Below are 23,928 nucleotides of genomic sequence, written 5' to 3'. Positions count from 1 at the left end.
TTTTCGAAGATAAGGCAAATTTTTTTTGTATCGTAACTTTTGATGGGTAAGACCAAACTTGATGAAACTTTTATATTTGAGCATAAAAACCGATTCTTTTGATGTATCTACTGGTATCAAAATTCCGTTTTTTTAGTGTTGTTTACTATTGAGCCGGATCGCTCCTTACTAACAGTTCGTTATCACGAACTGTTTGATTCAATTTAATCAATTCGGTATCTAAACAACTTGTTAGCCAATAAAGAACATGCACAAAAATAGAGTACGGTCGGATTATGTACAAGAAGGGACATTCCGTACTGATAACTTGAAGAGCAGCTACCGAAATGGTTTCCCGAGGAAAGAGGCTGTTCCTGAAGACCTCTGTTGAATCTTTTAAACGAATGTGGACAGAAACGATTCTAGGGTTGTCAAACCCGGTCTATGAGCAAATCAACCCATAGGTTTTAGGTAGCCTAGCGCTGCGAAATATGTCGTAGAAAAAAGCTTTCATCTATGTATAAAACCGGTACAACCGGAATACGTGCAGGGAGACTTTGCACTCGCACTGAGTCGCACTCGCATATTTGGAAAGGTCCCTCCATAGAGAAGGCAATCCAAAATGTCTGCAGCCAACTTAAGACTAACGAAATTTACAAAAGGCAATTTGTTGATGATTGAGCTTACTTTGGACCTTAGAGCTATAAAATTTTGACTCCAAGTGCAAAATATTATGTTAATTTATTCACACAAACTTCTTGAAAACAAACAACATTATTTCAATGAAATTCCCTTCCAGATTCTCTTGTGTTTGCAAATATAGCATAAAAGGGTTATGATTTTTTCCCTTCATAAATTGCGACAGCTGGTGCTTTCCAACTCAAATTTCCCAAATCATTCATAACGACAAAACCCATTTCACAAAGTTATTCCTTCTTTCTCATCTAAATAAATACTTTATTACCCACCAGCAAATTCACATCAGGACTCTTCTAGGGACAAGAATGTCCATATTTGCGGTCAAATGAAGCGACACAAATATTCAACTCAGGGAAATGAAAGGGATTCCCTAAATTACACTGCTTGAGTGCTGATTCTGCTGTTTCTCCAAGTTCCTTATCAGGTGCGCTAAATTTAGAACAAAAAATGTCATTTGGAAACGCCATTCCGTTTTCAACTTTAAGCTATAGACCCTGCTAGTAATCAAACAGTCCGTGGTAACGAAGTGTAAATAAAGAGCGCGGCGGTCCCACAATACTAAAAATCAAAAGAATAGTCTATACATATATATATATATACATATATATATATATATATATATATATATATATATATATATATATATATATATATATATATATATATATATATATATATATGGCTGTTCAAGACGAATATAGTTTCACTACAAACAAGAGTTTGGATACTGCCCCTTCCTTATCTGTAAATAAAACTCAAAAGCCTACTGCGTCAATGGCGCTTAACGGAAAACGAATTATATTATAAATATTTTCTTTTCCAGTTCTTACAGCGTTGAAAAAAAATACTGTTCAAGACGCATATAGTTTTCAGTAAAGCGCCAATGACGCAGTAGGTTTTAGACTTTTACAGTGAGAGAAGGAGGCAAACTCTTGTTTGCAGTGATTTTGTTCGTTCAAGCTTGATTTGCATATTCAATTTAAACTTCACTTGTTTTAAGATTTATTTACTCATTTATATTAGTATCTGTTCTATATTTGTTTGCATTGATTTTTATTTAATTTTTGTTCGTTTTGAGTTTCATTTATACTTCAAGAGCAAATATTTTTTGTCGTTTTAAGCTTGATTTTTATATTCAATCCTAGCATGACTCGCTTTAAAATCTACTTATTCATTTATATCATTACTTGTTGTTTTTTTTTTCCTATGATCATTTATTTAATTTCTGTTCGTTCTGGGATTCATTTATTCTTTAATGGTTATTTCTGGCCGTTTTGAGTTGGAATTTTAGAAGGTATTGGTATCTGCTAAGCTTAAGTTTAAAATGACCTTTACTTTTCTTTGAAAAACCAATTTTTCGGAAAGTTTTTTTTTTAATTAATTTTTGTTCGTCTTTTATTGAAAAATTTTCAAGTTTTTAAAAATTCCTTATTTCAAAAAAAAAAATCAAATCTTCAACGAAGTATAAAAACTGGTATCAAAGTAACAATATCAAAGCGAAAAAAGTTTGCCCCCTTTGAACTGAGCCCCCTTTGAAGTTTTTACGACAACCCCTTCTATATGAAGTGCGTCTGGGAAAACTAAAAATAAATGGAGTGTGGGGGGAGGCTAGCTGCCCTCCGATTACTTTTTACTCTTGAAAAGGGAATTACAACTTTCAATTTCCAGTAAAATGAGCCGTCTATGAAGTTTATACGAGCTCCCTTCCATAAAAACCATATATGCCCCCAGGGCATAACTTGCAACGCCTACCCTTGGGACCTGGGGGGTGATGTCGACACCGGAATTTTTGTTATCTGAACTTTGAACTATTTTTAACAAAATGTCTATCTCAAAATTTTTATCTGATGCATTTAGGGCGTGGAGGGTGGTGGGGGGGGGGGGGCTAGTTGCCCTCCAATCTCTTCTGACTTGTAAAAAGTGAACAAAAAATATCAATTCCCAATCAAATGAACCCTCTTCGAAGTTTATACAAGCATTCCTTCCATAAAAACAATATATGCCCCCAGAGCATTACTTACAACGCCTGCCTCTGGGCCATGGGGGGTTGCGTCGACACAAGAGTTTTTCTTATCTGACCTCTGAATTATTTTTAATGAAACAGCTATTTTAAAATTTTTACCGGATAGGCTTGGGGAAAAAAGATGTGTGGGAGGGGGGGCGGAGCTAGTTGACCTCGGATATCTTTTGACTCTTAAAAAGTGAGGAAGAACTTTCAATTTCCAATCAAATGAGCCCTCTCTGAATTTTATACGAGCATCCCTTTCATGATAACTATTCACGCCTCCAGAACAACACTTACAACGCTAACCCCCTGAGCCCTGTAGCGTTCTGGTAACACGGAAGTTTTTGTTATCCAACTTTCGAATAATTTAAAAGAAACGGCTACATCCAAATTTGTAGCGGATGGGTTCGGGGAAAAAAGAGCATGTGGGTGGGGGGGGGTATTTGCCCTTAAATCTCTTTACTCTTAAAAAGTGAAATAGGACTTTAAATTTTCAATCAAATAAGCCCTCTATGAAGTTTATACGAGCGTCCCTTTCATAATAACCATACATGCCCTCAGGGCAGAGCTTAGAACGCCTTCTCCCGGGCCCTTGGGGGTGTATTGACACCGGAGTTTTTCTTATCCGACTTATGAACTACTTTTTTTTTTTAAATGTCTATCTCAAAATTTTGATCAGATGGGTTTGGGAAAAGAAGGTGTGGGGGGGGCTAGCTGCCCTCGGATCTCTTGTGACTATCAAAAAGTGAACTCGAACTTTCAGTTTCCAATCAAATGAGCCCTCTCTGAAGTTTATACAAGTATCCCTTTCATAAGAACCATATATACCCAGGGCATAAGTTACAACGCCTGCCCCCGGGCCCTGGGGGGTTGTGTTGACACCTGAGTTTTTGTTATCTGACTTTTGAACAGTTTTTGACTTAAATGAATATCTCAAAATTTTTATCGGATGTATTCGGGGAAAAAAGGGCGTGGGGGAGGGGGAGGGTAGTTGCCCTCAAATCTCTTTTGACTCTAAAAAACTGAACTAGAACTTTCAATTTCCAATCAACTGAGCCCTCTCTGAAGTTTTTACGAGCATCCCTTCCATAAGAACCATATATTCCCCCAGGGCATAACTTACAACGCCTGCCTTCGTGCCCTGGGGGGGGGGGGCGCTGTGTCGACCCCAGTTTTTCGTTATATGGTCTTTGAACTATTTTAAAAAAAAATGGCTATCTCAAAGTTCTCATCAGATGGGTTTGAGAAAAAAGGGCGTGGAGGGGTTAGCGGGCTAGGTACCCTCCAATCTATTTTGAATCTTAAAAAGTCAACTAGAACTTTCAATTTCTAATCAAATGAGCCCTCTCTGAAGTTTTTACAAGTGTTCGTTCCATAAGGACAATACATTCCCCCAGGGAATAACTTACAGCACATGTCCTCGGGCCCTGAGGGGCTTTGTCACCCCCGGAGTTTTCATTATATGGTCTTTGAACGATTTTTAAAAAGGCTATCTCAAAGTTCTTATCAGATGGGTTTGAGAAAAAAGGGCGTGGAGGGGTGGGGGGACTAGGTGCCCTCCAATCTCTTTTGAATCTTAAAAAATGAACTAGAACTTTCTATTTCTAATCAAATGAGCTCTCTCTGAAGTATATACGAGCATCCTTTCCACAAGACCCATATATGCCCCCAGGGCATAACTTACAACGCCTGCCTCCGGGCGCTGTAGGTTGTGTCGACACTGGAGTTTTTTTTATGATCTTTGAACTATTTTCAACAAAACAGCTATCTCAAAATTTTTATCGGGTGCATTTGGAAAAAAGAGCGTGGGGGGGCTGGTTACCCACTGATATCTCTTGACGTTACAATGTGCACTAGAACTTTCAATTTCCAATCAAATGAGCCCTCTGAAGTTTTTAAGAGCATTCCCTCCTTAAGAAACATATATGCCCCCAGGGTATAACTTTTAACCCTTGCCCTGAAAATTGTTGGGGGAGTGTCCTGCTCAAAGGTACAATTTACAGAACTTTAGATAGAATTTAACAACATATCGATCTCACAATGCAAAGTTTTTGTTAAGGGAGACATGATGGGTGTGGGAGGGGGGTTAGTTGCCTTCTAATATCTTTCGACTATTAAAAACTGCACTAGCAACTTCAATTTCCAATCGAATGAGCCATTTTTGAAATATCTATGACAACGCTTTCTATAAAAAAAACAACTTATATACCCCCAGGGCATAATTACAACCCTTGCCCTAAGGAGCGTGGGAGTTGTCAACCTAAATGAGCTAATTACCTGAATTTCAACAACGTTGAACAAAATGACTATCTCTAAATTTTGATGGGACGTGTTTGGGGGAAAGATCGCCGAGAGAGGGGGGTTAATTGCCCCCGAATCGCTTTTGACTAATAGAAAAAGCTCTAACCCTTTGTGTTTCCAATTAAATGAGTCCTTTCTGTATTTTTTATGATGAAGCTTTCAATAAAAAACCTTATATGCCCCTGGGATATAGCTTACAGACCTCTCCCTGAGGGTTGTGGGGAGTGTCCTCTCAAAAACATAATTTCTATCTAGAAATCAACTACGCTGAACAAAATGGTTATCTCAAAATTTTGATTGGATGTGTTTGGGGAACTGGTGGGCGTGGAAGGGGTATCAGTTGCCTTCAAATTACTTTTGACCCTTAAAAAGGGCACTAGAACTCTCAATTTCCAATCGAATGAGCCCCCTTTGAAGTTTCTACGATGAAGTTCCCTTCCATATGAAGTGCCTCTGGTAAAAAAATAAATAAATAATAAAACATTGGAGCCGTATGGCCTTTACTATAGGCAACGCTATAGCGTTGCCTCTGACATGCCTTTTATTTTTGGTTGCTGGTGACAGGTTCTCTTTGTTCACACTGGTTGTGTGTACAAAATTTTTCACATATATATATATATATATATATATATATATATATATATATATATATATATATATATATATATATATATATATATATATATATATATATATATATATATATATATATATGTCTGAAAATTTTTTTACACACGACCAGTGTGAATAAAGAGAACCTGTAACCAGCAACCAAAAATAAAAGAAGCAAGTAATATACCACCAAAAAAAGAAAGTTATCTTTTTTGGTGATTCCAAACATGTTGATTAATTGGGTTTAAGGCAAACCTCTCAAAAAATTATTAGCATGAATAAATTCACAGAACTTCGGCATGAAGGGGAAAACGCCCATAAAAAGGAGGGTAAACCCACTACATGACAAAATCTATATCTGAGAAGCATATCCCTATCATTCATGTCCCTATCTGTAAAACTACAAAATTTGGTATTTTCCCCAAAAATAATGGTCATGGATGTTTTTTTTTTTTTGGGGGGGGGGGGTTGACCGTGCTGAGCCAGTGGTTGTAAATTTTATTTTTGGGGGAAGGGGTTTATTCAAACTAAAATTTAAGTTCTCGGGTTATTTTTAGGTAATAAAAGGTCACAACAATAATTTTGGCTCGATCAAACCATAAATGTTAGGAAGCAAAACTTCTAAGATAGCCAATCAGGTTATAAAAGAAAATCAAAAGGCTACATAAAAAGCCTCCGTTTAGAAAGCCATAGTGGTAAGTCCCTAAATGTACATGCATTCCAAAAATGTTCATCATAGACCTTTTATCCAGTAAAGAAACGACTATACAGTTAAGCCAGTTGCGCACCAGCTATTAGGTTGGAGGTTGTTGGCTCCACTTGTAAAGGGGGGAGGTATTAAAGCCAAAAACTGCATTTTAAGCCCACATTTTCTTACTTTCCATGAGAGGTGCTTCTGGCAAATATGAAGTAGGGATTTAATTCCAGCCTTCCTCCATTTGGAGGAAAACATTAAATATGCTATTTTGCCGCTGAGGAAATGACATGTCCCTTCCTATTAGAGAAACTGTATTTTTTGGCTGGTAATAATAGCTTGTATATATCTAAGCGTTGCTACAAAACGCTGAACTGAAGTGTCAAGCGCGGGGTTGATTGGGGCGACAGCCCCCTTTTATTTGAAAAAAATTATTTTACTTAGATCAAAAATATATACCTAAATGAGAACCTTTCCTTGAAGGATAAGTTGAATTAGAGTAACACATAAGTTGAATTTTAGAGTAAAGAAAGTAAAGGTTTGAAGGGAATTCCGACAGAAATCAAATGGCATCATGGGGGAAATTCTAACTCCAAAAAAATTCTATAAATTTAACATCAATTCTACAGATTTATGCTACAAAAAAGAAACAATCCATTGAGTTTATGTTCAATTCTATTGCAATGTTTCTTTTTGCGTTCAACATTAAATTAAGGAAATATGAGCTACTTTATATCAATAAAGATTTTATGTAGAAACTCTGCCATTAAAATTCAATCAATATTTTCAACGTGAGAGGACACTTTTTGAAGGCTATGCTATTTATGAAACCTTCTTATTTCTGGCTTGTTCTGGGAAATACCTACTAAAATGAAAATTCTCGGAATCGGGTATTACGTGGCCAGAGTGTTGACAGTACTGTTTTTTTTTTTTTTTTTTTTTTTTTTTTTTTTTTTTTTTTTTTGAGTCCAGGTTTAGAACAAAAATACCGTCTAGAGACACCATTTCCTAACTCAGCTTCAATAATATTGGCCATAATAATAGCTACAAAACACTATGACCAAAGTCATAGGTTCCCAAACTGGGATTAATGTCCCTAAGGGGTGTTAAAGAAGCAACGTGCTGTGAGGTTCTCAATTGACTCAAAGAATATGGATAACTTACATGGGTGGAAACTGGAGCTAGTGTCAACAAAAAAAACCTCCAACGCCCTCTGGCACTTAGCATTTCTGGACATTTTTCACGTGTCATAATAGGGTAAAATTAGCACAATCAGTGTAAGTAGAGAAATTACCGTGGCTATAAGTCTAAAATCAGTTCCTTAACAGAAAAATAATAATAAAATAACAGGTTGAATTTTCCAAAAAAACGCCAAACGCTTTTAGCGATGGTGATTTTTTTTATTTCCACTCTTATAAAGCTGCCAACTTTCTTGGGATTGGGTGAAAAAAAAAAACAATTAACAAGTTTAAATTTGCCAAAAAACGTCAAACGCTAGTTAGCGATGGTGAATTTTCTATGCTGGCGTCCATTTCCACTCTTATAAAGCTGCCAACTCTCTTTGGATTGGGTGGGAATCTAGTTAGACCTTGAAAGTTTAAGCTAACAGACTTAGAATTATTTTTTGTTGACAATAAAATCCCCATTACAAAAGTATAAGCCTTTGATCCCGAAAGCAGCGCAGGTAATGAACATACCGATGTGAAGTTCATATGTTGTCCAGTAGAAAGTCTGCACTTGATAAAGATTATCTGAAAGAGTATACCATGCTCGAAAAACCATAAGACACTGATCGTAAAAGTATCATAGACTAATGAACAAACTGATGCGCCAGTTCCTATGTTTTGCATTGGAAGGTCTGCGCTTAATAACGATTATTTGAAAGTCTGCACATGGCTCACAAGACTGTACAGCATTAATCATAAAAGTATCATTAATTGACGAATTTATTATCATTGATTAACGAAATTACTGATTTGGCACTTCCTATGTTTTCCACTGGAAAGTCGCCATTACCTGAAACAGGGAGACACACACAGGGAAATGGCTTTCCCCTCCCACCCCGAAAAAAATCCTGCATTTTCCCACTCACTTATTACTCAAATTATAAAATAAAATTACCTTATTTTAGGGCTTTCCCCACCCACCCACCCCCACCCACCCACACACACAAAAAAAGAAGAAAAAAAATCTTGCGTACATAACTCATCTGAGTCTACGCAACGCGCATAAATTTCCAAAACAAGGATTAAAAAACTAGAACAGTAGAATGATCTTGGTTTTACGTTTACTAATAGGGAATCTGCACTGGTTGATATTTAGCTGAGAGGATCCACAATGGTGGAAAAGCAATCCCAGACGCTGTGATTTGACAACGCCCCAAATGGCTTCAGCAGCATTCAAGAACCTTGGGCTATGAAAATCTTGTTCAAGCACATTTATATTTACAAATTAACCAATTATGAACCTATTCATGACCTATAACATGGGATAGGGAAATCTAGTCATTCATGCAATAAAATAGTAGCTTTAAAAAGTAAAAAACTGCACTTCCAAAATAGCAAGATACCTTAAACAAACCAAGGGATTAACCGTCAGAAATTATAAGAATTATAAACGGTTGGGGGCTTCAATAAAAGTGTTTAATTAAAATTAGAAGTTATTTAATCCATAAAAATGTGTATAATAACGCAGCAACCACGCATCACAACAATTGCAACTCATACGGCAAGCACGAGTAAAACGGGAGGGACTGAAAACTAATCCAATTTCAAACACTCAATTCATGCTTGAGATTACATACAGATAGAAAACAAAAATTTAAAGGAAAAAAGTCAGGACGCCAAAAAAGTTCTCCTTCATCTTCAAACTGGTAGAAGATTGGCAGACTACGATTCGAATCAGGATGTAACCAGCAAAACGAAAACTAACACACAAGTTCATATCATTCGCAACATGTAAATCTGGTTAAAAAATAGGTAAATACAGTATGATAATACAGTAAAATGGTAAACCATACAAAACAGAAAAATTAAACTAGCTCACCAGTCCATCGCTGTCATCGGCAATACATTGTCCTATGGTTCCGAGAGGATTGCACTTACATTTGAAGCATGGTGTATTATCAGATTAGTAACTAGTAACTTTCCCCAGTAACTAACTGAATACCAATTTGAAACAGGCAAAAACAATCATTTCCCGTTTCCCCCCTGGTATGTGAATTTCCGAGAGTTATTTTCCGAGGGAATACTTTTGTCGGGGGGTGTTTTCCGGGGGGGGGGGTAATCTATTCTTAAAATACGCCCTTTGGACAATGTGCATGCATTTAGTATAAGTGCTGGTGCTCGGCCTTTTACTAAAATTGTAAACTGTAAAATTGTGTAAAATTGTAATTGTAATCTGGAATAAGCATTTATAAAAAAAAAAGTCTTCTCATTTCTTTCGAATTTGAGATATATGTGTCAAATGTGTCAAAACTGTCAAATCTAGCCTCCCTGCAACTGTAACTGCACACTGGACAATGGGTTCGTAGATATTGCGCGCTGGTACATCTATATGTTCATTGATCTATACCACCGGCGGATCTAGAGGAAAATCTTGGGGGGGGCCGCGCCGGACACAGGGCGCCAAAAACTGATTATACAGGACTAATTTGATAGCTCTTTATTTATATGAAAACACTGCCAAATATGCTCATAAAGGTAAAACGTAGCAAAAGAAAATAAAAACAGTACCACACTACACAACTAAACTCAATCGGCGAGCTTTTCTGAGAGCGAACATATCGATAGCATCGTCTGTTTTCGGCAGTTCGTCTCTGTAAGTCTGCATGAGTAGTAGAGCCTCCAACCTCTCTTCAGTCATCGTGCTTCGTATTGATGAACATGTCCTGTCAACCTTTGAAAACATTCGTTCTGCTTCACAGGTTGACACAGGAAGCGTCGCGAGAATTGTCAACAATGCGAAGATGTTGGGAAATACATTTTCCTGACAACTGTTCAGCGCTGAAATAGCTGTTTTCGGTTTTTGCACGGTTTCCTTAGACCAATACTTGTTCCAAATCTCGAACTCGGTTTTAACGTCTATCTCCGTACCCACGAGCAGCTCCTTGTACTTTTCGTACCCTGGCTGAACGTCCTCCCAGCGTTTGCCATTAACCACAGCCGGGATCAAAGCTGAAAGTTTTGCAGCATTCGTAAAATGGCAGCTGAACCGCTCCGTAAAATCAAGCAGCATGGCGTCCAGGGCTGGAATAAATGCCGCCATCCTATAATGACTTTCTGGATCCATCTTGGGTACCCCTGCCCGGTATGTAGAACGTGAAGCTATGCGTGGCTGCGTTACCTTGATGGTAGCATCAATCTTTTCGGCCATTTTCAGAAGATCTTCGTAAAGCAGTCTGAATTTGGTTTCGGCATGTGATCGCATATCTTCCAGTATTGCCTTCACGCTGCTAATGAGGGACAAGGCTCTCACGAGGTCACCATCCTTCTGTTGTAGTGACTCGGCCAAAGGTTTCATGATCGACGAAAACGAATTCAGGCAAACCAGTCCTACGAGTGTATCTGATTTTTCAATGCAGGATCGTAATGCATAAGCTCTGCTACTTGCCTCTCGATCGTGCCATCCTTCCATCTCCTGCAGAGCAGAAACGATTGACGGAAGGGAGTCCCAAAACCTGCTGATTGCTTCGTGTCTCTCTACAAATCTCGTGGTACAAAGACTGACGAGTGTCTCTGTTTTAGCTTTGTCCGCGATAAGATGCTTTTTTAGAAGTCTTGTTCTCTTGGCACTTGAGCTGAAGTGACAAATTGTGTCTCGAACAACGTCTTGGGCATTGCGCAGAATGGGAACTGAAACTATCTTTGAACATGAGAGATTTGTGGCATGGCTCACACAGTGGAAGTAATCTGCCAGTTCACACTGGCGTTTAACTTCAGCAGCAGCACCATTTGTCAAGCTTGCCATGCTAGCAGCTTTGTCGTATCCTTGACCAACGCACTTTGACAAATCCAGATTTGACTTCCTGACCTCACTCAACAGCAGCTTCCCGAGGCTCTTGCCGTCTAGCTTCTCTTCGATGCTTCTACCGTCGTCACTTTCCTCATCTCCAGCGAGTCTTGACAGGGTTTGAAAGGCATCGACAACTGCAAAAGGATCTTCTCGAATCACGTATCCCTGCTCGGTTTTACACACATAACGACAAACAATGACCATCAGCTCCCTGGTCTGCCTGTCTGTTGACTCGTCCGCAAGAAGACACCAAACCGTTGCTTTGTTTGCTTTTATCAATACTTCGGTTTTTATCATTTCCCCAATTGTTCCAATCAGTTCATTCTGGATCTGTTTACTCGTATATTTGGCGTTGCTCGGTGCATTTTCAAGTAAATTTTTAAGTTGCGAGTCTCCACTCTGAATCCGATACCGAAGTAGGTGGCGGAAATTCCCGTCGTTTACTGCTGTAATGACATCAGAGTCTTGGATATCAAGTTTGCCATCATCACGGTGGCCACGAAGGGGGATATTCTGTGCCCCGCAAAGCTTGACAGTTTCAACAACGCTTCTCAAGATTGCACGGTTCTGCTGTATTTGCTTGACCCTTTCACAGTCCAGAGCATTCCTGATATCTTGATCTTGACTACCGCGCTGAAACGTTGTTAGCAGCGCGGCAGCTTTTTCCTGGCAGTATTTGTGAAACTGTGCTTCAGCATGGTTTGTCAGCGCACCATCTTTCCCGGTAAGTTTCGAATAGTCTTTTAGCGGTTTCAAGACCAACTTTCCCATTTTTTGCCCTCCGCCGCCTCCAGATAAAGCCGACCATCCTCCTCCGCTTTCGTTGGTCCTCATCAAAACACAAACACTGCACCACAGGCCTTCGGGGTCTGGATGACGACTCACTGCGAGCCAAGGATACCGGGCAAGATGTTCGGTATTCAAGCGACGCTTGACTTCGCCACCTTTTCTCTTTTGTGTCGAGACTGGAAGATCAGATTGGTTCTTCGGCTTCCACCTTTCGTTCATAAAAAACATAATTTCGCCAGAAGACAACTGATTTCGCTCTTTTAGCGCTACTGCAATACCAAAGTCATTCGACGGCGTGAAGTCAGTTTCAGGCGAAAAAATAGCGCTTTGATTCTGCTGCGGGTGCGGGGACTGTGAAATCAGTGTTGGGCTATGTACCACCAAGGTTTGAGTACTGCTTCTTGATCCTTCAGTCAGCTGATCAGTGTGTGTCGTTTCGCCGAAGTTTGTTATGAAGGCCGTCTGTGAAGTGGACGGAGTTGTTGGTGACAGTTCGTTCTCCTGGCTGAATGCGTTTTTGTGCATTCCGACCGTCGACTCAGAGTGGGCATCAGAAGTTGCCGTCGTCTCAACATCTAACAAAAAAGTTTCTCTTTTAAAGTTTGCACAAGACATTTATTGTAAACGTATATACACTTTGTATAATGGCTTGCTTTAGTAGATTTAACTCTCAACATGGTGAAGGCAGAATTGGAACTAAATTTGAAAATAAACTGAATCAGCAACATTAACTTTAAACTCCCCCAACAATCTTGAACTTTCATACCCCAAAACTATTTCTAGGAAACCCGGACTTTAAAATAAAATACCACCCTAAACATCACTAATTTAATTTGCAACCCCAAGAACCGATCCCCGACATATGCTAGCAAATATTTTTCAAGAGCTGAAACCCGAAACAATTATCACCGAAGTTTACAAGGCTAAAGAGAGAGCTTTAACTGCAAGAATTTGAAAGATAATTTCAGAGCTGACACAGTGTGTCGGTAAAAATACTGCTTTAAGCCAATATCATAACCGTCAGGCGAGACGAGTGGGCTGGTAAAAATCAGGTCAAACGCTTCGGACAAATTGCATACGAAGAACACTGTACAAGAGGGACCGTATGAAATATATAACAACAAAAGCAGCTGGTACGCGATGAATCTTGACGAATGAGCCTTATCAGGAAAGCTATCCGACAATAGGCTAAAGCTAGAAATTAGAAGTGTTGATACCCACTTTAAACGACACTCCTTCCTTATTGTTCTATCTTTAAAAGCTTACCTTTAATCTGATCTTTCTTGGCAAAATAATCAGAGATGCCCCTCGATCCTTTACGGCTTTCCGCCATCATTCTTTGTTTCTTCTCTGTTCTATATTCATGCCCTGATTTTTTTTTTTTCCGATCCATTTTAAATGCGTTTCCATCTAACTGGTCTAAAACACGGAGCAAAAACACTCCGAAGGCAGTGGCAGGGTCGCTCGCGCCTAGCCTCCCGCCGGTTGGATCTAACCACCCACGCAACTCCCCAAAGACATGCGTTTCTCGTAAGCATTCACAAAATGTTTTACTCGTTTAGCACGTCCCAAAAATAAACCCAATAATCATGATTCGTGCAGTGTCGGATTTGAACTTTAGATAATGTGATAAAAAGAAAGTAAAAAATGACGGCGTATCCGATTTTTTTTTATAGCGTCGGCCTTAGTTGAATCATTCACAAAAAAGGGTCGTTTGCACGATGGATGAGAGGGCGCCAGAAAATCTTGGGGGGGGGGCCAGGCCCCCCCCCCGGCCCCCCCTGGATCCGCCGCTGATCTATACAAATAGAGTATATTTTACGTTAGCTCTCTTAAATAAAATAATATATACTGTGATTCAAAATATAGATATATATTTGCTGGCCTTCTTTTTTTTGTGACCCTAATACGCAGCAATGAATCGAGAGAGTTCCAACGTCAAATTTTGGTTCTGTTGTTAGCTTTTTCGCATTTTTTTTCTCATGTCTTTTATAATTCTTCTTATCGTTGTTGAGTTTTTTTTTCACTTTGTGTATCGTTTTGCGAAATCACTTTCTTAAAATAAATAAATAGTATCTTTAAAGTCATAGAGAAGAATAAATTTTAATTATTTCAATTGGCTCTGGGCCAAAACATAACTAGAAAATAAGCCAAATATAAAAGTTACAAGGATTCGAAAAGGCTATAAGAATATTTGACATCAGAAAATATAGCCGGGAGAAAATAAGCCATGCATAATAGAAATTTCCGATACTTATAAGAAATAAGAGCAGAATAGGAAGGCTGAAAACAAAGTTTCAAACTTTTAATAGTTTCTCTGCTAGGACGAAGGAAAACTACTCCAGTATTATCATGAAAATGCTTAAGTTCTCTGACAAAAAATCACAGTTCTAGCAAACTTCGAAAAGATTGTTTAGAAAACCCACAGTTTATAGAATTAGCAGTATGATCATACCCTATCTCACCCATTATAAAAACCCGGACCAAGGTGCGAGTGCTCCAGAGAACGTTTTTGCAGATATAAACATAAGCGGCATTAGATCTTTTCACGGGTAGACAAGTCAGATTTCTCTTGGACACGAAACAAGTGGAAACCCGCTATTACGAATAATGCACTTTGTAACCATTTCTCATTGATAGACGGAAACAGACTAACCCGCTAATGTAGAAATAAGTGGGAGGAGCTTTTTGTTCGTACCGAGAATGAAGACCAGAAATGATCTGCGATAAACTTACTGGATAATTCTATAAACTGTGAGAAAACCTAACCTAGGAAAAAAAAATCCGAAGGGGTCTTACCCCCTCCTTAAACCACTAAAATTTTGCTTTTTTTATTTATTTTTTTTTCTCCATACCCGGGCACATCGTATCGAAGGAGTTGCCGTAGAAACTACGAAAAGGGTTCATTCGATTGGAAATTGGAGTGACTAGTGCCCTTTTTAATAGTCGAAAGTGATTGGAGGGCAACTAGCCTCCCCCCACGCCCATCATTCCCCCAAACACATCCAATCAAAATTTGAGATAGCCATTTTGTTCAGCGTAGTTGATTTCCAGATAGAAAATATGTTTTTGAGGAGGACACTCCCGCACAGCCTTCAGGGCACGGGTTGTAAGATATGCCCTGGGGGCTTATAAGGTTTTTATAGAAGGCGTTGTCGTAGAAAACATAAGAAGAAAAATACCAAAAGTGAAGAAAAGCCATGATATTTTTTCTTTCTTTTTTTTTCTTTTTGTACTCTGCTTTTCTCCTGTGTTAATTAGCGAGTTATAAATAAATTATTAATATTATTGCACATCAGAATTCTTCATTGTTGTAAAAAGTTTTATGTAATTTTAAACGGCCAATGGTTAAAACGTTATTCCCAACTAAACAGTTATCTAGCTAATGTTACAGCTAGATGAACCCACTAAAACTTGAATGAGCCCATTACAAAACATTTTCTCTTTCTATTCTTCAAAATATGAATATAATATAGACCTTTTTAAGTTTCCTCTATAGAAAATGTAACAAAGGATTAAAGAAAGCTAGCTTTTAAAACCATTCACATTTTTTCAATCCTTTCCGATAAATTTCTGATCTCCCGCCAGGATAAGGTTCTCAAATGGACCTACATAACTGAGGATACACTCGACCAACCACTAAAGGGGATCTCCAGAACCTATGACAGGATATTAAAAATTATTGTCATTGGACGAGTTATTACCAATAGCGAAAACAGTTGAGCAGTGATTTTTTTTATCTCCTATATATTATAAGAAGGTAGGACTTAAAAATTGCGAAAATCAGCACATAAAAAAGTAGGAAATCATCATGTCCGGACATCTTGACAACATTTTAAGTGTCAAATATAAGCATTTCTCAAAGATCAGCCAGATTCAGTGGAGGCAAATAGCTTCTTTTTTTACGTCCGGGTAGATTTATGTCCAAGGGAAAGACAAGCAGACTACTATTATGAAAATTATTTAAAAAGCTTCTTCTCGCCCGTAACATAATCATAATTTCATGGCTCGCTCAAAGCTCAAACAGGGAAATCAGTACCCTTAGATGACCTAATGCTAAAAAACAACATATGCAACATATGCATAAACATAAGGACTAGACTTGGTAAAGGACTAGCGACAAATTGGGTTCAAGTGCACCTGGCACCCTTAAACTTATCTCACATGAAAAATAAAAGGCTGATTGCTTCAGCGTTAATGTGTGTCATCACGTTATTGCCCAAAAGTAAACGATCCTTAATACCGTCCATGTTCAATTAAGACAAGCCTTCATATCAATCAAGACAGCGCTTCATACCAATTACATTGGTAAATTTAGTATGGTGATTTTATTAGTAAAATTATTATTGAGAATAGTAGACGAGGTAAAGATGTAAAAGTAGAATAACAAAGGTGCCGAGTGATATTTTGCACATAAAAAAAGGTTTAGATGAATTGAAATTTAAGTATTATAACTAACATTAGGATGTTAGAAACCCTGATGATAATTGTCAACCATGACTCTAAAACCTGGGCGCTTCTCAAGATAAGCATTCTCAAGATAGGAACCAAGCATTACATAGGACGAGACTTCACCCCTATCACTTCAACAAGTTCGGTACCATGGTCGGTAAATCCCTACCAAGGCCTTATAAGATCAAAACAAGCTCCGAGAAAAAGCAAGGGTTGATACAGCTGTAGATTAAAGCTAATAGACTGTATTGGCAATGATGAATTTTATATGTCTACACAAAAAGAGGGAAAGGGAAAGGAACTTCTCCTGAGACGGGTCGTAAGAATCTTCCTCTACAAAGGTGCTCTAGAAATACAGCTTTTTGGTGTTTTGGATCCAAAGATAAGGAAAAATTTTCTGAAGGCCCATTCACAACGAGAACTTACTAATACAGAGACTTAACTAGGGCTAACTTCAGCCTATAAGAGTTTTTTGTAGAATTTTTCATATGGTTCAAATTAGTGCTAATTAAATCTCAGTATTACTCAAATCCCACTGTGAATGGGTCTTGAGCCCCCTCCCAAGTGTCATAGCAATATTCAACTATAATGGTACATATTTAAGGCCTTTCTCATAGACAAACTAGATTTTAAAACAAGATTCAGAATTATCAATGGAAAAATCATTTTATATAAATGGTTTATAAAATCAGATTGTCGAACTACAAATTACGAATCCACAAACGAAGACCGATCACCGACTCACGATACCGATTTTTCGATTAGCGGCATTTTCACTGCGGTATCTATATTGTCAGTGGAACGGAATATTCGCAATCCAGATTATGGATTTATAATCCGAGTTGTCACTGGGAGAGGGTTCTACTTCTGGGACAAGGAAAAAAGAGGACGAAAGGGGTTTCAAAGACTTCTAAATCGACACAACAGTTTTCACTTTTTTCAATAATTTTAACAGTTGAAAAAAGTTTGGAAGATTAGGGAGGTAAGTCAGCGAACCAAGACTAGATTATTGGAAGTTAAAGTGATTACAGTGGTCAATTGTGGTTCTGAAACGTGGGCGCTTCGGACAACGGAGGATGATTTGTAAGATGTCTTCCAGAGAATTTGTCATCAGATATATTTAAGTACCCGTTTGACAGACCGTATGTCAAACAACGAGCTGTACGAAAGATGCAATTCTATCTCACTTTCAAGGGCTATAATGAGGGAAAGATTGAAATGGCTAGTAGGACACGTTTGACGGATGAAGGTTAAAAGATTGCAAAAGAGTGTTATTTTTGGCCGTCCATCTGGGGCCAAGCGAAAAGCAACACCCACAATCCCCTCAGTGGGTGGGAAAAGGTCGTAAGGAAGGTTTTAAGGGAGACTGAAACTTCTTGGGAGGGAGTAAACAGAGAATCTTTGAACAGATTGGGGTGGAGGAGGAGCATGCACAGAAGAGTTGACCTCAGACTGCTTGGTGCTGCCGTTATTTGTTAGTAATAGTAGTAGCAGTAATAGCTTAACACAATCTCTCTTAACCTTAATCCACGAAAAATTTAAGAAACGGCGATGGTTGGGAGGAATAGCTGGAATCACACTAAAGATACAGATTTTTTGTATTATAATAATACATTTGAAGAACAATCCAGTACTAATCCTCCAGAGACCGACCGTCCAACCCCTTGGACAAGTGCTTAGTTTTTTTTCTTCTTCTTTTTTTCCAGCCTGCGAGCTTTCCAGATTAGAAGATGGCACTCGGGTACTGAAGCTATCTCAAGACCCAATTGCCATTGTTGATGGAGGAGTCACACTAAAACGACTTTTTTCCGCTTTATTGTAGCAATACAGTTGAAGAGCAGCCCAATCACATAAAAAAACATAAAGATTTTGAGTCAGTACCTGCATCTATATTTTTAAAACTGAAAGTATATAGACATTTTCAAATAAATAAAAAAAAAACATATAAATGTTGGTTACTTGGCTGTGAAAAGGTTAAAATTCGGTCAAAAGGGTTTTTCGTAAGATTTGATGCATTCAAGTTGTATCGGTATTTTAACATGAACGTTATAGGAAGTTCAAGAGGATTGGAGTAAAATTGAAACGTTTAAAACTGAGATGAAGGCTACAAATTACCACGACCCCCCCCCCTCCCAAAAAAAATTGACCTACACTAATGCTCATAGCATAAGGAGAGTTATAAATACAATTATGTTTTGTGTCTCATGCTTTTACCATTAATTAGGAAGTCCACAAAAATTATTAGGAAGTCTTTCTCCCACAAAAATTAGGAAGTCTACTTGTTGCAGATAACATTTCTGCCAGGGAAAAAAATTGTCACCGGAATACGTGCCCTCACTTTATTTCTTCAGAGGGTCTCGGAATTGCAAGAAATTCAATTTAGTTTCCTCAACTCTAATTTTGTTTCCAGGGGCTAAATAAGTTCATCCTTAAGCACACTCTATAGAAGCGTTAAAACTTTCTCCTTGAATAACAAAAGCAACAATTAATTTATACAAAAGAAAGATTCAAAGGCATAATAAATGAACAATTCTAACAAACAAATCTATTGAATTGAATCAAGCAATCCAATTAGTTAAATTAATATGCAAAATAAATAAAATGATAATTTCGTGTTGAAAAAAGAGAATTACTAGAAAAAATAACGGTAAAACAAACACAGTTTATAAAAATTAAATTCAAAATTTCCGTGAAAATGTCTCTGTTCTGTAAGATAAATTCCTATTTTCAGAGAAGGAACACACTCACAAATCCAAGTTTCAAACGAAAAAAAAAACTATTGGTAATTCAATATAAGTATTTTTTCGATCACTTGAATGCTATGTTTCAGCAAATCAGTGAAAAAATAAAAAGACTTGTCGAAGGTATAAATCAGCCAAAAATATGAGTACACATGAACTTAAAAGGGGATAACATGGAGTATAGTGTCTAGCTCTAATGCTGAAATTTAGGAAGGTAAATACCTTCCAGGAAGTTAATACGTTGGTAGACTCCACGGTAGAAATTTGAAAGGAACTTTCCAGGAACAGTTGAATATGAAACTGGAGTCTAAAATTTGACAATGTAGAAGATGCATTGAATAATTTCAGACAAATATTTGCGAAGTAGCATATTGTGTCTTGAGGAGGAAAGTAAGAAACGCAGTCAGGAATATTATCGAAAATAATTTAAGCTTGGTAGAAAAAAAGAGGGGTTTGTACAAGGAGAATTTCAGCGATAGATAATGCAAGAGCAAGAGGAAAACAAAGGAAGTAGAGAAGGCAGAAGAAAAAGAAAAGTACGAATTAAGATGATATGAACAAGAGGACATGGAATAAAATAATAGAAGATCTGGAAGATGCAGCAAGACGGCAGAAGAGTAAATATTTTATTGACATGATAAGAAATTGAGAGGAAGCAGTCTGGACAAGTCAGTCTGGACTTGTCCCAGTTAAAGATAGAAACAGGGCTCCAATTAGTGATACGGGATGTATTAAAGAGAGACGGGCTGGGCATTTTGAGAATCTGTTAAACAATGACAAATCTATAGGAGATGATATAGAAAGAATGAAACAGTTTATCACAATTTGTAAGTGAAGAGAAAAAACACTGACGATAATGAACATGATTTTTGAAAAGGGGAATTACCAAGCGATTTCAGGAAAACTTTAACTAAACCCTTTTTAAGAATGGTGATAAGGTTGAACGTGGTAATTATAAAGGCACTAGTTTGGCTTTTGTAGAAAGCAAATTATTTAGTATGATGATACTTTTTAGACATGGAGATGGAGTAGATATAGTTTTAAGAGAAAAAAAGGGGGGTTTTAGGAAGGGAGGAGGTGTCACCCAAACTTCCACTTTCAGATTAATAATTAAGGAATTCCTGGATCATCAGACCCATTCAGTCCTCAGTTTTATAGATTATGAACAGGCATTTGATTTAGCTAATAGAAAGACTTAGTGAAGGTCCTATTCTTTTAAAGTATACCAGACAAATACATTAGTGATTAGTGCTATGAACAAGATCAATATTGCTGCTGTTGAGGTAGGAAACAATGCTAGTAGTTGGCTTGGAACTGAAAGAAAACTTAAGCAGGGTTGTGTCTATCCCCATCTAAATAGATCATTTTGGTGTCATAGAGAAGACCAGAGAGAGAGCAGCAAATCAAATAGGAAGGTAAAACTCTCCTAAAATTAGATTACGCAGAAGAATTGAGTGTCCTAGATAAAAATGCTAGCAAAATGAATGGATTTTTGATGGTTTAGAGAGGTCCAGGGTGCAAGAATGGGTTTGAAAATTAATGTTAAGACAACTAAGTTACTTAGACTAGGAATAAATGAAGGTGAAGAAACTATATTGGGTAACGAGAAGATCAGTCAAGTGGATAACTTCTCTTGCCTCGGTGGTATTTTAAGTAAAAATGGTGGATGAGGTGAAGACTTAAAAAGTAGAATATCCAAAGAACAGGGTGGGTACTTTTATGATAAACACCCTACCGCTCAAGTTTTTCATCCATTTACGTATTATAAAAGCGGTTTTTTTTCATTACTTTCTTTCAGCTTAGCGTGAGACAATACAAATAGAAGTGACAGAATGGATGGAAAATTTATAATTTCGGCTATATATTTGCACATCAGGGGTTGGGGGCAGGGGCGTCCTGAGGCTCCTTTTATTGGGGGGGGGGGCGATCTTCGCAAATCTTACCAAATCGCTACCTGATTTATGCCAAATTTTCTGCAGAAATCAAGAATTTTGCAAAATTTCGGCCGATTTTTCAAAATTTCTGCCCAATTTTCGAATGCCAAAAAAGTTGAGGGGGGCGCCCTTGGTTGGGGGTAAATTATTTGGACAGTGTGAAGTTAAAAAACAATTCTTACTACATAATATGTCGAAAAATTGTACCTAACACATTAGGCATGCAGACCCACTATACTTTACCTCCATTCACTAATGTGCAAGTATATAGCTTAAATTTATTTTTAAAGTATTATATTTTTATCTTATTTTGACATATTTTGTTAGGATTGAGTGTCAGAGAAACTTATTACAAGAACATTAAGTAGGGTTTATATCACACAAGTACCACAGGGTGTTTTTTCACAGTTCAAATTTTTTTGGAAGAATAAGAAGTTATGTCTGCGAACCAAGAATGGAATGTTGGAAGCTACACTGAGAAACACGGTCAAGTATGGCCATGAAACGTGGAAACTTCGGAATACGGAGGAGGATTTGTTAGATGTTTTCCAGAGGAATCGTCTGTGGGTAGTTTTGCATGTCCGTTCTGACCGTATACCAAACAACAAGCTGTACAAAAAATATGGTTCTATCCCACTTTCTAGGTCTATAATGAGAGAAATGTTTAGATGGCTAGGACACATATTGCGGATGAAGGATGACAGAATGCCAAAGACCGTTCTTTTTAGTCATATATCTGGGGCCAAACAAATAAACGGGTCATCCCCGAATGAGGTTGAAAAGAGTCGAAGGGAAGAAATCAAAGGATATTGGAACTTCTCTGGAGGGGGGCAAAGAGTAAAGCTTTGAATACATTGGAGTGGAGAAAGAGCGTACGTAGCTGTGTTGGCTTCAGGCGGCTTGTTTCTGCAGTGAGCTGCCAGAAGTAGCAGTAGCAGTAATATCAACTATGTTACACCTTTTCGTTTTCAATATAAGAGGGATTTTAGGGACCTTTTGACCTTTCTTTCTTCGGGAGCGGATTTTGATGGAGAGGGATGCATACATAACCATATAAATATTTTATACGAGTAACAATCAATAAGTTAATGGGGCTTAAATTGAATAAGAGTCGAAGCGGTAGCTGAATATGAGAATACTGAACTAATTCGATTACTATTTGAATTTCTTAAATAGCAATTTGACGTGAAAGCGCAATAAACAGAAAAATACAGGGTTCGGACAGGTCGGTTCGTTTCAAATTATAGGCTCTGTCCTATTTTTATAGGATTTCCCGGGCCCAAATATAGGCCAAATATAGGATTCGGAAGTCCTCGGGATCAGATCTGTGGTAGGTGGCGTGGGATGCCTCGTTACATAAATTCGTCATTGCCCGAGTTTTTGCATTTATTTATTTATTTTTTTTTATTTATTTCAAATACAAACTGTACAAATAGTAAAAAACAGTAAAAAATCAGATACACATACTGTGCCAAAGATTGATCGATACAGGTAAAAAATTTGGAATCACTCTTGCTGCTTCTTGGGCATCAATTTCGATATGAGGTCAGTTCTCTTTGTAAGAGACTGCTCCATTCTCGCAGATTCCACCATCTGCTCTCTTTCACTTGTTCTGACTTCACAGCTTCTTTGAGCGAAGAAACAACTAGGGCAATGTCTATGGAACTCTTGGACTCGGCAGCCTTCTTCATTCTGTCGGTCGCTTCCTGAAGTAGAGTATCTGCTACTGTTCTCTTTTCTTGCTCTGATGCTCTAAGTTTTTTCCTTTTGCTTTCCATGTCTTCTATTTCTTTCTTTTTGTTGTGGACCTCCTGCAACTTCCGCTTGCTGTCCTCTTAGAAAGCTGTTTTCTCCTTCTCGAATAGCACTTCTTTTTTCTTTTCATCCAGATATTGTTGATACCGAGACCGTGCAAGATTCAATAGCTCTTTTGTAATAACAAACCGTTCTGGTTTTCCTCCATAAAGCCTCAAGGTGCCATATACCATGAGTCTCGCATCCAGAACGCGTTCAGACATCAAGGCCTGGTCTTTACCAAGAATCCTACCAGAACGCGAGAACCCACGCTAAACATCTGCGCTGTCATGCGACAACATAGGCACCGCTTTGATAAGCTTGGTACATTCAGGGTACTTGATGTCCCCACACTCCGTCATCAGTCCAAAATAACGTCTCCAAAAATGATCGATGCGAGTAATGTCCTCACGGGGTCCAGTTTCCGTTCGCAAAAGCAGCCACTCAGCCAGGGCGACGTCTGAGCTTACTCCAATCGCAATCTCGCGTGCCACAACCGCCGTGTCTGCAATGCTTCTTGAGTCCTTCATGTTGATCGGACTCAAACAGCGTAAAGCCTCTAGAAAACCATCCTTTTCCAGAGGAAATTTGTTCAAAATATGGCGAATACCCGCAATAAAATGTTTAGCACATTGACATAGAAAATGGCCTTGTCTTTCAGTGTTGCTTTCTCACTGAAAGCTCGTTCCACATTTTCTGAAACTATGGGCTTTTCTGCATATTTTTCAGGATGGTTCAACATTTCTAGTGAGAAATTTTCAGTCTCGGTCACGAAATCTGGAGTAAAGACCCGTCCGCAAAGCGTCACAACTAGTCTTTTGATCTCTGAGTGCAGAACACGAATGAGAGGCTCTTCTCTCTGGAACAGTTGGGTGAAACTCATGAACAGTTCTGCTGAGGCTAGAACAAACTCGA

At 38.1% G+C, this 23,928-nt stretch overlaps 2 protein-coding genes across 2 annotated transcripts in view; both read right to left on the bottom strand.

The window, feature by feature from the left end:
- sdk (sidekick cell adhesion molecule) overlaps positions 1–23,928 on the bottom strand; it is a 300,949-nt gene that overhangs the window by 144,724 nt on the left and 132,297 nt on the right. The window lies entirely within an intron of this gene.
- On the bottom strand, positions 7,778–12,944 carry LOC148941928 (uncharacterized). The gene is made up of 2 exons (XM_089103584.1): positions 11,118–12,944; positions 7,778–8,041 (listed from the first exon to the last, which is right to left on the bottom strand). The coding sequence occupies exons 1-2, from the start codon at positions 12,705–12,707 to the stop codon at positions 7,778–7,780; spliced, it is 1,854 nt and encodes a 617-aa protein (XP_088959710.1). The 5' UTR covers positions 12,708–12,944.

Source organism: Artemia sp. Qi Xiang Cuo, chromosome 17, assembly GCF_049724085.1.
Source record: "Artemia sp. Qi Xiang Cuo chromosome 17, ASM4972408v1, whole genome shotgun sequence".
Lineage (NCBI taxonomy): Eukaryota > Metazoa > Arthropoda > Branchiopoda > Anostraca > Artemiidae > Artemia > Artemia sp. Qi Xiang Cuo.
The sequence above is the reverse complement of the archived record's forward strand: the minus strand, read 5'-3'. Positions and strand labels throughout refer to the sequence as shown.